General features: G+C 43.2%; 1 protein-coding gene across 14 annotated transcripts in view; it reads left to right on the plus strand.

The window, feature by feature from the left end:
• The window catches only part of CACNA1B (calcium voltage-gated channel subunit alpha1 B), a 264,962-nt gene that overhangs the window by 132,013 nt on the left and 119,747 nt on the right, over positions 1 to 13,202 (plus strand). For all 14 annotated transcript variants that reach the window (XM_048966416.1, XM_048966420.1, XM_048966419.1 and 11 more), the window contains one exon: positions 5,023 to 5,138. In XM_048966416.1, the coding sequence (XP_048822373.1) occupies positions 5,023 to 5,138 (116 nt within the window). The remainder of the gene's footprint in view (positions 1 to 5,022; positions 5,139 to 13,202) is intronic.

Here is a 13,202-nt window from a genome sequence, read left to right on the forward strand (position 1 = left end):
ACTGGCACCCACCTCAGTGATTGCACTGAAGGGAACACTGAGCTCTCTTCTCCCCCGCATCGTCCCCCATGACTCCTGACCTCCTGTGTGCTGCTGTAAGCAATTCAGCCCCAGTGGCCATCTTGCTCCTGCTGGCTCTCCATGTGCTCCCTTTCTTCCAGGGCTCCCTCTGTGTCTTTGTCTCTCAGTGTACAGGTTTGCAGTAGGTGAGATAAATGTTTAGCACTGCCAAGGCTTTGTGTCCTTTGTTGCATAAACAGTTACAGCCATAAAGGTGTTGGTTTTTTTTTTTTTCCCCGCATCCAGCAGAGATTTCCACTTATAAAGGATTTACTGTTCTTCAGAAAGACAAAAGACAGAGATATGAACCTGCAGAACAAATTATTTCCCTGGAGCGAGAATCTGCTTTTCTGTAGACACTTGGGTGCTGATGTGGTTAGTGAATGAAATGCTGGGGTTTTTAACCAGATCAGGCCCTGCTAAATCAAGCTGCAAGGGGCTTCGCAGGACTGCGTGGGTGAGGCAGGAAATTAAATCCCAGGAGCCTTGCAGCACTGCAGGATGGCAGGAGCACAAGGAGGGGCTCAGCAGGAACCTGCCTACCATGCTGTCATAACGAGCTTCACCCAAGCAGTAAAATCATAGAATGGTTAAGGTTGAAAAGGCCACTAAGATCAAATCCAACCATCAGCCCACCTCCACCATACCACTACATCATGCTGTTCAGTGCAACACATCAGTTTTTCTTGAAAGCTTACAGAGATGGTGATTCCACCATGTCCGTAGGCAGCCTGTTCCAATACCTCACCACCCTTTCTGAGAAGAAATTTTTCCTAATATCCAACGTAAACCTCCCCTGCTGCAACTTTAAGCCGTTACCTCTTGTCCTATTGAACCAAAGTAGGGGTTTGGTTGGACTGGGAGAAGGTGGCAAACCCCTTCAACACAAAGACCTGAGAATGAAACTAAAAATTAACTCAAGTTCTGTCCCACAGCTGATTAACCAGAACAAATGGTAGGAAGTGGATATCCACCCTTAAAACCCCATTAAGTGTTTCTGCTTGCACGTAGATTCTCTCTTCCCTTGTGCTTGGAGGTTATCCTAGGGCTCTGGAGGATCTGGTGAGTAAAATACAGCCCCTGAGTGAGCAGAAACACAAGAAATCTGGTTTTACTGAAAAGAAAAAAATGCAGGTAGTTTCATGTCCATCTTACAAGTTTTATCAGCCAGCATGTTCATTTGTCAGCTGTCCTATAAGTGTATCTCTGGGTTCCTACTGTAGCATCCTATGGAAGTTTATAGTTCAGCATTGTTCTTGTTGAAGGCTTACAGGCAGTTAGGTAGATAATTGGCACTGAATCTTTTGTTGAGGTTCTTTCCATGGTCTCTCCCCCCAAGATAGTCCTTGAGTGGCACAAAACAAGTGAGTCTGTGCAACTGCTGCTCCTCTGGCTTGTGTCTCCTACAGTGATGCTCCTGCAACTCGCATGTTGAGCAGCCAAAGGAGTTGGTGTATTCCATCAGCTGTCTCCAGCCCGTCCCTCACTGCTCCTGAGTGATGTGGGCTGTTTAACAGGCTGCTGTCAAATAACAAGTCTGTTCTTGGGCCCCGTTCCATGTTCAAGTAACAAAGCTCACAAATTAAGCCTTTGGTCTTGGCCAATTTTCTTTCTCCACTTGGAGAATTCCCCTTGGCCACTGAGTGACTCAGGCAGTCAAACATCTCTAGGCCTGGCTAGTTCCTGAGCTAGCAAATCACCCATTTGAATTTCTCTGGCAGTTTTGGGGGGCTCATGTCCCCCGTGTGCCTCATTTTTGCTCATTCCTTTGAAATACTTGGACTCGAGATGAAGCTGGTTCTTAAACTCTTTCTTTTGTTGTTCTAGACATAAAATTCTGAAGACTTTTTAAACTCCTTTCTGGGAATTCTTGTTGAAGTCCTCCTGAGATTTGTGTTCCTTTTTGCTTGCTCTGAACAGTGCTTTGGATTCAGTAGAGGAAGGCTTTTCTCTCAGCATAAGAGATGAGTTTTCATGAGATCATGTGTAGCTCAGTGGTACTGTTCTGAATGAGGAGCTAATTACCTATGTCATTATCTTGAATCGCTAATCACCACCACTATTGGAGCTAGCAATGACAGCAATGCTGTATCACCTCTCTCCTTTGAGTGGAAAGCTTTTCTGTCTTCTTTCCACTGGGAAAGCATGAATTACAGATGTTGAATGATGTGATTAGCCTTGCAGCAAGCCTGGGTGCACACCACAAAACCCCAGACCAGGCAGCCTGTTGCACAGTACTCCAGTTCAGCTGTTGTATGGGAGAATTGAACAGAGGATGTAGATCAGGGTTTTTGTTTGTTTTCAATTGGTGTGACAGTGTTTTTCACTTAAGACTGGCATGGATAAATTAATTGTAAGGATGTCATTGGAGTATAATATTTTTATAGAACTTGATGGTTACTCATGAGTTGACCTTGTCTCCCTTGTGACTGGGAAACTCTCGAGTTTCCCTGAAGTGCCCATTCCAGTGCATATTTACATCATGATCGATTTCACTCTTCCTCCCACCAATGTGACAAGTAACAATCATTCATTTTCCTGGCGATTTTAAGCACCGACCAGTCTTTAGGAGAAAAATGTGACACATTGAGCTTGGCTGGGATGGCATATGGTTTCCATGATGAATGCCCTTACGTTCATGTCTACTCCGGCTGTCTCTGTAGGATCAGTTGTTTGCAACTGTCATGTTTTAACTAAAATGCACTCTAGTCATCTATCCAGGCAGATCTCATCTTCATCCTAAGCAGTGTCTCCTGATGCTGTGCTGTGTGTAGGAGTGCCAACCTTTCCAGCTCTCCACCTCCTAACGCCCATCCAGGCAGTGCTGAAAGAGGAATGTTTTGGGGGACATCTTGGGGCACACGGTAGCTGTTAGGAAGGATAAGAGTGGATGAATGTTATTTAATATTCTTCATTCCAGAATTAGCTGCTGTCATGAACGTCCTGGATGTAAAGCTGGGCAGGAGGCAGCCTGTTTTCTGCTAAGATTTCCAAGAAAATTTGGGATATTTTTTCATTTTTTAAAGTCAGTGGCATAAATAGCAATTATGCTGGATAAAAAAGTAGATTTATTTACTGCTATGAAACATTCCTATGGGGTTTTCCAAGCTTCTGTTGGAACAGGCAGAAAACCTTCAGCTTAAGTATTTCTAGATGAAATATGCCATTTTTATTATTTGTTCCCCTTTTCTTTGAAATCGTTCAGAAAATTTGCCGAAAATCTCTCATAAAGAAATTCTGAGATTTTTCCAGTTACTGCAGATGGGGAATATTTCCGTTCCTGAATGATGATGAATGCAGTGGAGGAGAGAGAAGCATGCTTTTATTAACGCATTTCATAAAGAAAAAATCTTTTGACAGACTCCAGCTTAGTTGAATCTCATGAGGTAGGAGAAAGGTCCACAATGCTTTCCTCCACTAGGAAGACCGTGCCTCAGGACTCTCCAGTCTTCAACCTGCTAGAGCTCTGCTGTGCTCAGAAGACAGTCAGTGAAACCCGACGTGTTTGGGTCATCTCTTGAGATCTGCTTTCCCAGCAGTGCCAGTCCCAGTACCAACCCCTGAGGAGCAGCACTCAGGAGGAGGTCTGTGGCCCTCACCAGTGGGTGCTGAGCCAGAAATGAGAGCATTAGAAAGGAAGAGGGAGAAAATGGGCATCCCAGCTGTCGCGTGCAGGTACCCGAGTCCCCAGGCAGATGTGCTGAATGCTGAGGAGCAGCTAGCTGTCAGTGCAGAGTGATGTTTCAGCTTCCTCCATTTCACTGATGGCTCTGCCTAGGGACTCAGGAGAGGGGAATGAGGATCACATCGTGGCTCATTGCAGCTCTCACATCATGGCTGTAGAGGTGTGTGCTGCAGTGCTGAGCCGAGTTCTCCTGCAGTCCCCTTCTCCTTGGGTCAGTCCTGCCAAATTAAGCAGAAGCGTCAGCTTTGAAGGCTGAAATGTAGGCTCTGAATGTGAAGCTGGCTTTGGCACTTGCAGTTCCTTGTTCTCCATTCTTCCTCCTTCCTCCCATCTCCTGTTCCTTGTTAGATTCTAACTGAAAAGTGTTTGTGGATAACAAATAGGTGACGAGGGGAAACTTCAGCAAAGAGCAAAGTTAAGTAAGGCCTGCAGGGAAGGACACAGCAGTGTTGTTAAATGGGACAGAGTAGGGCACTGGTATATGTGAGAGACAAAACTTCATTGAGGTTAACCATATAGGTTAAGCTATTGTGGGATTCACTCCTGTAACTGCTCACTGGTGTGTGCTCAGAGCAGGGGATTGTAGGGGCTGCTTCAGAAGCATATAAGCAGTAGATGAGCACATGTACCTGCAGAGGTCACCTCAGCTGGAGCATCAGGTGCTCCTTAGAGGTGGTAGAGATTAGTCTGGAGAAAGCCCCGTTGTGGGTGTGTGGGAGTGGTGGCTGCACTGCTGCCTTAGCATCATTTCAAAGTAGGCTGTAGGATGTACTTGGACAAGGTTTTGGCACTGGTGGAGTGTCTTTTTTCTCTTTTTCCAGCCTGCATTATTTGTTTACTTCCTGACCCACTCCCTTATATAGTCCCATTGAGGCGATTTGATGCTTTCCATATGACTTCAGCAAAATGAGATCACTGTTACCCTCAACCTAGAGCATCTGGGGTATTTCTCCTTACTCCAGAATACCCAACCTCACCTACAGCTATCGTTGGACTTGTTTGTCAAAGCTGGCTTAAGCCTGGGAAAACTCAGAGGAAAGCCAACTGGGAAGAGCAGATCTCTTCAAAAACTCAAAGATTGCTGGTGCTTCTGTGACAAACATTCTGCTTCCAGTGGAATCAAAGTGGTAGCTTGTTGGATGTTGATGCGTAGTGTGCTGTGGTTTCTTCTTGCTGCTGCTTTCAGTCTTGGTGAAGTTACTCTCAAAAATGAAGGAGAAGCTGCATGTCTTCCCTGACCTTGTGTGATGTACTTTCTCATTCTTCTCTCTCTCTAGTGAATTTGCCAAAGAACGAGAGAGGGTAGAAAACCGTCGAGCTTTCCTGAAACTCCGTAGGCAGCAGCAAATAGAACGGGAGCTAAATGGATATTTGGAGTGGATCTTCAAAGCAGGTAAGTAGAGACAGCTGATGTTGGTTCAGTAAGGTGTGTGGCATGTAGAGTTTGATGATGTTAAGGGTCTGTCCTTGGTGCATCTGACCATCCAAGACTGGGCATGGCCCAGCCAGCACTTACTGGTTTTGTTAAGGTGTCACACTGAAGTTACTGTGGATGACCCCAGGTTGGTTAAGCACAAATAAAGGGCTTGGTCTAACTTTATTGCTGAGAGCAAAACATTAAGGCATTAATTGTCTTAAAACAGCACAAAACAAAAAGCAATATGGTGCTGAGCTTCCACTGTGGCGAAATTGTTGCCTTACATGACTCATTTATATTTTATTTACTTTCCACTGCAGCTATTTCATAAGCCTCTGTTGCTATGATGGCAAAATACACTGCAATGTCATTTTTATGAGCTACTTTCATTAAACTTACCCCAGCACACATTAACATTGCATTATAACGATTATAACTGAACATAACGCTTTATTGCAAGCAGTGATTAACTTTAACAAAGGCCTAAATACTTTGATTTAACAAAAAAAAAAAAAAAAAAAAGAGCGTGTTTTCTTTTTCTTTTTTTTTTTAATTATTGGACTGTAAAGATTACCAGTAATCCTTCAGATATATATTGACATAACCTCGGTGCAATTCATTAACATTCGCTTCCGCGCTTGTATTTCTGCGAAGCTGAAACAATGGAGTGAAGTGAAAATGCCTTTTAATAAAATGATGGAGAGAAAAATAAGTGGTGGCTTCACAAATAGATTTTCAGGCACGTTTGTAGGCAGGTCAACTTAATCCCTGCCCACTGCGACTAGGGAAACTGAGGCCCAGTACTGTGTGGTGACTTGCTGGACGCCAGTTGATGAGCCAGTGGCAGAACTGGCATGTGATGTGTTGCCAAATCTGTGGGCTGCTGCTCTGTGTCTGCTCTGAACTGTGTGGTGGCTTTGAACCCATTATTCCCCAGTGACAACTGAGTGCCAATTGTATTGACTTTTATCACTGTGCCTGCTCAACAGCAACTGCCCTCAATTAAGCAGCCACACTTTATCTCCCCTTAATTTTGTGACTGTAGGATTGAAAAACAAAGCACCATTTGCTTTATTTTCAATTTGGAACTTGTTTTCTCATTTATTTGCAGCTGGTCGGCTAGCCCAAATTCAGATTGATTAATGGTTTATTGGTTAGCTGGAGCAGAGTGCTGTGGTTCTGCCTTGAGTCTGCTGCCATCTTGCTTTTAAGGATTTTGTCTTTTCTTGGACTCTAAAACCCAATTTCTCCATTAACATGATAAAAATTAGGGTTTTTTTTGCATGGATGTGCGTTGCTTTGTTTTGTTCTGGAGGCAGTCCACCATGAGGAGGTTGTTAGCTGAACCTCGAGGTCTGAAAGTTGAGGTGGAGAAGTTATGAAACGCAGCTACTCTGCTCCAAGCACTGAGTCCCTGTGGGAACAGCTGGCTTTTTGATTTCTGTGTTGCCAGTTCTGCATAAATGCCACATGAATATACAGTGAAGTTGCTCTAAAATACCTTTTTTTTGTTGTTGTTTAATAACATGATGTTCAGAAGATCTTACAGAACAAGCAGTGTATGCAAACAAGCTGAATTAGGGAATAATAAAATCGTCCTGTTAAGGCATTGTTGAAAATATGATAGGAATATAAAAAGGCTTTCTAGTACAGCTGAATAATAACAATAATAAAAATCAACTTAATGCCAGTAAATCTTTAAGTACAAAATATAGCATGAAGGCTAGGCCAAAGAGAGAACCAAGTGTTTGGAATTCAGGCACTGAAATGTGGAACTGTGCAACCAATTGGGACTTCCCATTTCTGTTGTTTTTGAGGCTGGGATTTCAGCTATGATGCTGTGCATCAGGAATTTCCAAACCTGACTCCTTGTCCTCACTGTGGGCCAATGGCCAAAGCAAAACCAGATTGCTTTGCAGGAAAAGCAGAAACAACTCATAGATGTGTTACAAAATATTTGCATAAATGGAAGAGCAGAAGGTCTTGATGTCCTACTCTAATAGAACTGTGGAGGTTTTTATTTCTTAATCACGTAAATATCTGATTATTTTTAAATCCTTTTAGCATTCTTGACTTCAGAGAATCCTGCAGCAAGGAGTTCCACACATTTATAGTTGGTTTGAATGAAGATAAAATATTTTCTTCCTTAATTTTACATGTGCTGTCTTTCTGCACAGCAGTATATTTCTTTTTATTACTCCTCTTTTTCTGCTGCGTTTCTACCTTGTTTCACCTTATTTTTTTCTGCTGTAAAGCGTGCAGAGCCAATCTGCTCATTGCTTCCCTTCCCATGGAAGGCTCTCCAGGCTTCTAATATTTATAGTATCTATCTCTGAGCATTTTGTTTGTTTGGTTTTTTTCTCTCATTTATTTTTGATGCAAGGTAGGAAGAATGGAAAGCTGTGTTCCAGCATCTTAAGGGGAGTCTTAACCTGGTTGACTTTGCTCTGTAACAGTTTTCATATCCTGGAGCTGGAAGGGAGGTTTCCTTGTTCTCCGTCATGCTCAGGTTCTCAGCTGTAACTCATTTAGGACCAAGGGAAGTATTTGAATGACTGAAATATTCCTCCATCTGTCTGCTACCTCCTGTTTGTCAGCAGTGATTTTGATTTGGCATTCTGCTCATCGTTTATTGACCACTTTTGAGTCACTTTTAATGTTTCTTAGAGTCATCTTTACTTGGAAAGTGAATAAAATTTTGTTACCTCTTGCTGCACGCGTTGCATTAAACAGGTGATTCTGATAAACTCTGGAGGTTGCTGCCATTAATTCCTTTTTATCCTGAGATTGCAGTCTGTTGTACACCTGAAGAAAACAACGGGTCCTTGTTTTCTACTTCTTAAATGCTATGTGACTCCATCATGTTCTGGACTTGGCCTAATGAGTTACCTTAGTAGACACTGATGTTGTAAGAATGAAACTCCTTAGCAGCCTGGATGTTTGATGACTGTCATCCATACATCTGCCCTTTTTTCTAGGAGTACTTTTTATTATTTTTTTCCAGTGATGAAATCAGACCATAAAAAGGAAGATGATATTAATAAATAATACCTGCAAAGTTTTCAAGGAGGTACTTTGGCACAGCTGAAACATTTTGGTGCCAGCTCAGTACTTGATTAATCACCAGAAGTACAGCTGTACTTGAAACTGAAGCAGTTGTAGCTTAGGCTATTTTAGATGAGGATTGTTTAACATAATCAGCAGTGAATCTGCTTGAGGAGTCTCTACAAAGGTGTTTTAAACAATGGCATCCTTAATGTGTGACTACTTCTTATGCTTAATACAGGAAGCCTTAATTGATGGAGTGCTTAACGAATCCCTTCTTTATTTACTGAAGGGCTGGGAACAAAGGGAAGAATTGTAACAGCTAATGCAGTGCTGAATTTAGACATGTGTGACTTAAAAGAAAAATGCAACCCACTGTCCAATCAGTTCCCTTAGAAGTTGGATTTACTTTCTTGAAATAGGATCAAAGATCGTTGATGAGGCTGTTGCTTCATCTACTTCTCATGTGTGCGTTGAAGAATGAAGACGTGGGATGTTCAGGAGAGTTCAGATATCTTTAAAGTGAAATAACAGGAGATGTCATGTACTGTGCCCATATGTGTTTGTCATGAGGCCAAGAGAAAAGATCAAATATGGGAAATTGTCACAGAATGGCCTGGGTTGCAAAGGAGCACAGTGCTCATCCAGTTCCAACCCCTGCTGTGTGCAGGTCACCAACCAGCAGCCCAGGCTGCCCAGAGCCACATCCAGCCTGGCCTTGAATGCCTGCAGGGATGGGGCATCCACAGCCTCCTTGGGCAACCTGTGCCAGTGCCTCACCACCCTCTGGGTGAAATTGTAACTCAGTGGAGTCCTTTTGGGGATGTCGTGAAAAAATGTCCCATTGCACTACATGTCTTACAAACCTGGCAGTGTCTTCAAAGCAGTCAGATGCCCAGTGCTGTGAGTTTCAGGCCAGAAGCCATGGTTGAATAGCAATTTCTTGCTTCTCACAGAATTTAGGCCAGTAATTCATACAGTAATTGCCATGACAAACCCGTACATTTTGACTGTATGTATTACTTAGAAGCAAAAGGTGTGGATCAATTGGAAATGGACCAGTAGTCCTAACTTGAATGTCAACAGAAGGAGTCAGTTTTCTGTTTTTAGCAAATCCTTTAAACAGACCAACTCTTCCCTTCTGAATGTGTTTAAAAGCCATCTGGATGTGGTGCTCAGGGACATGATTTAGCAGAGGGTTGTTAGGGTAGCATGGTTGAAATGAGTTTGGACTAGACAATCTTGAGGGTCTTTTCCAACCTGAGCAATTCTGTGATTCTCAATGCTGGCAATCAGCTGACAGAGCTGCAAAAAGCAATGCTTACCACCACCTCTCCTCCAGGCACAGGTGAACCATTCTCATAAAATGGCACTTCTCCAGTCCAGCCAATATCAAATGAAGTCTTACTGGTGGTCAGCAGCCCTGTCCTGTCCCACCTGCTGCTTGTTAGGACAGGGTTGCTCCTTGTGCTTTTTGTTTTATGTATTCTTTTGACTCTGTGCAGAAGCAATAGGAAGTCAGTTTGAAATTGTGCCTTTCAGAGGAATCAAAACACGGTGAAGTCAAGCAATGTAATCCATGCAAATGATTTTGCCACCCCTGCTTTTTCAGTTAAACTCCTTGAAACTGTAGCAGCTGTGAGGCTGTCGTACTGCCTTTCTATGGGAGAGCAGAGAACTGGGTTCTCTGCATGGAATAAAGAGCTTATAGGTCCACAAATATTCTTTTGAAGGTGTTTCTCTTATCTTACAAGGACATGCATCATTTTGAAAACACACTGCTCAGGGACTCAAAGCCTTTCTGTTCAGAAAGTCACCTGTCTTCTGCATTTTAATTCTTTGCCAGTCCATCTCTTTCACACAGCACTGATTCTGAGCTTTTCTTTTGTTCTGGAGTAAGCAGGCTTTGTGAATAGGTTGCAGTTCTCTCTTTTGGCTCACTGTAACATGGAATGGTTAGGGTTGGAAAGACAGCTAAGATCATTGGATCCAACCAGCTACCCGTGTTTGTGGCTGCCATCAACCCAGACCGTTTCCTGACACAACAAAGCTTTGCAAGCCTCAGGTTTCAGCTTTCTGTAGAAGAAGCAGAGCAACAAGCCCTTGATACAGCTGGGAAAAGTAACCTTATATCCACGAAAACTGTCAGCAACACCTGTGAGATGCCCAGAGAGGATAGTTACTAGAAAGACAAATTAGGGTTCAATAATTAGAGTGAAAGCATGGGGCCTTCTTCTAAGAGATGCATTTTATTTGCTTTATCTACTTAACATATTTCAAGCTTCACTAGTTAAATTCACTTCCCTTCCCTTCTTCAGTACAGGATGCCTGCCTTGATTCCCAGTCCGTCGATGTGCTGAGCATTGTCAGTGCTTAATGACCAGCAATGAATCTCACAGCCGAGACGCTCCTTGCTCTGATTTCCTAGTGAAGATCTCATGCCTTTCTTTGGAGTCTAGAAGTTGCTGATACAATACTGTGTGTTTGTTGAATATGTCTTTTAACGTAGAGGAACTGTTCTTTGGAGGTTTTTCAGGCTCCCTCATTATCTTCTGCCAGTCTCTATTACAGTGATGACTAAAGGCAATGCGACTTCTGAGCGTCTGCTAAGGATGCTCCCTGGTTAAAAAAAAAATCCCAGTAACAATGTCATTTCTTTCTGCTGAATTGTCTTATTAGCAGGTTTTGAAACCTCTTAAAGCCCCACTGGGGTGGATGTGATCTTGCAGTTCCTGGTGGATGTAAAACAGATGGGAGTGACTGTGGAGGAATGGGAATGGAGGAGTTGGGCTTGAGGCAATGCATAGATGAGATGGAGTCTTTGGTTATTTTGAAGTGACAGCAGAGCTGAGCCTTGGATGAGGAATGTCTGTGGAGGGAGATAGGTCAGGGATCAAATCATGGCCTTGGATTTGAGATAAGGGCTCATCTGGTCTGCAGAGTTATCTCAGGACTCTGTATTTTGTAGGTGGAAATATACTGATGTCAAACTGTTACTTGCAAATTCTCAGGTCCCACTGGTATGTGCCATTCCGGTGCAGTATTGAGTCTCCACCTAAGCAACAGGCTCTTTCTTTACTGCAGCACAGGAAATAACTGTTAACATGATGTGATGGAAGCAACTCTCAGAGCACTGACCAGCAAGCATGCCAGGTCTGGCTGAGATCTTCCTTACGAAGGCACCTCCTGCACTGCCCTTATCTGGTGTAGCTCCTAAGGAGAAGCTGCCTACCTGCTGCCCTTTGCTAGCTCATTACTTTTATTGCTCACCACCTGCATGGCCGTGCATCTGCTCCCAGCAGTCCCACAGCATAGCTTGTGATTGTCCATCCCATTTGCAGACCCTTTGTCTGGCTGCCTTTGGGAAGGGGCCATCTTATCTAAGCATCCCTTCTGTTTTAAGGCAACCATGTTTGTTATTAATTGTCATTAATCCTGTTTAACTCTTTCTGTATTATTAACCCCAGAACGCCACTGCAGCTTTTCCCTAGGCAAGGCTACAGAAGTACCTTCTGATTTTGAGCTTTGAGAGAGAAGGTTCTTGAGCCATCTAAAACCAAACCCATTTCCGTTGTCCAACCCAACCAAGGAATTTTCCAGAAAAAAAAAACCCACAAATTATATTGTTTTCTTTTTTTTTTAATGATTTCATGCCTTTCAAAGTGCAGATTTACAGCTCAGTTGATGTTTTTAACCCTCTCCCAGCACCACTGATTCCCTTCCCTCTCCTGTGTCACTGGTGCATTAGTTTGCATTTTGTTTGGTTCTCCTCTGCTTAGGTTTCTTGTCTCCCCAAGTCCTTAAAATTATTTTCCAGCCGTCTCAATTTGCTGTCTTATTAATGTATCATTCATTCTCTTTCTCCCCCAGATGATTAATAAAGAGGTTATATAAGACTTGTGTGGTAGTGCTGATCCCTCCAGTATTCCTCCAGACAGCTCTTTTAGCTTCACACTTTGATGTTTGGCTGTGGTTTGCTGTTATTTCTGTAGTTAGCCTTCCATCTAGGCTGGTTTAAATGGGGTTTTGAGTAAAGTTTTGTAGGAACGCAGTCAGATCTCTTAGTAGGATCCTAAATTACATCTCTGCCAAACATGGTGGAATCTGTCACTTTTAATAATAGGAGGAAGTATGCAGTTCACCAGCTGCCAATTCAATATTTTGTACAGTTCAGATCATCCTTTAGAAAACCCTTACATAATTTCACAGCAGCAAGCTAAAATCTGTAGTTCAGACCATCTGAACTGTGAGGTTTCAAGTGTTGGTGCAGTGTGTGGTGTGTGCTGCAAACTGACTTGGGCGATGACATTTGCATTGTGAAACCTTGGGAAATTTGGTCGTTCTCACGCGGATAGAAATGAGTCATTTCTGATTAAGGGGTGGTGGGGGTTTTTTTTCCCTTTTTTTTTCCAGTGCTCTTCGAATTCTTGTAGTGTAGGAAAGTACAAACTCATATTTTGGGGACTGTACAGGAATGGAAAGTCACTGGTGGCATCTCACATGTGTTGTGCTTTGAGCTGTGCTAGCCTGAACTCTGCTGTGGCAGCCTTGCCATTGATTTTATTTTGACAAATATTTGATCCAATGGCTGTTTGGTGACTTTTGTCCCCTGCAATGTGGCACAGCCCCACTTGTGTTGCCTTGTGCCATGAGACGTGGATCCCTTCCCTCCAGGTTAAGTCCTGGTCTTATTGATGGAGACGTAAGTGTGGTAATGGCCATAGAATATCTTTCACTCCTTGGAGTCTCCAGTATGTATGGGCAAGAGGGACCTGCTTTGGCTTTGCTTGGGGCTGGAAAAGTGTTTGTGCTCTGCAGAAATCCCTTGTGTGTGGTAGCTTGGTGAAGAAACTGCCTCATTGTGAAGATCATGGAGGAATGCTGTAGGTAGTGTAGGTTCTTCCTTATGCAAGAAGGGCAGAGGGTAAGAAAAACAGCTCTGTGAACCATCCTTCCTCTGCAGGCTTGGTGTAACTGGGTAATACAATGGGATAA

Source organism: Lagopus muta, chromosome 19, assembly GCF_023343835.1.
Source record: "Lagopus muta isolate bLagMut1 chromosome 19, bLagMut1 primary, whole genome shotgun sequence".
Classification (NCBI taxonomy): Eukaryota; Metazoa; Chordata; class Aves; order Galliformes; family Phasianidae; genus Lagopus; species Lagopus muta.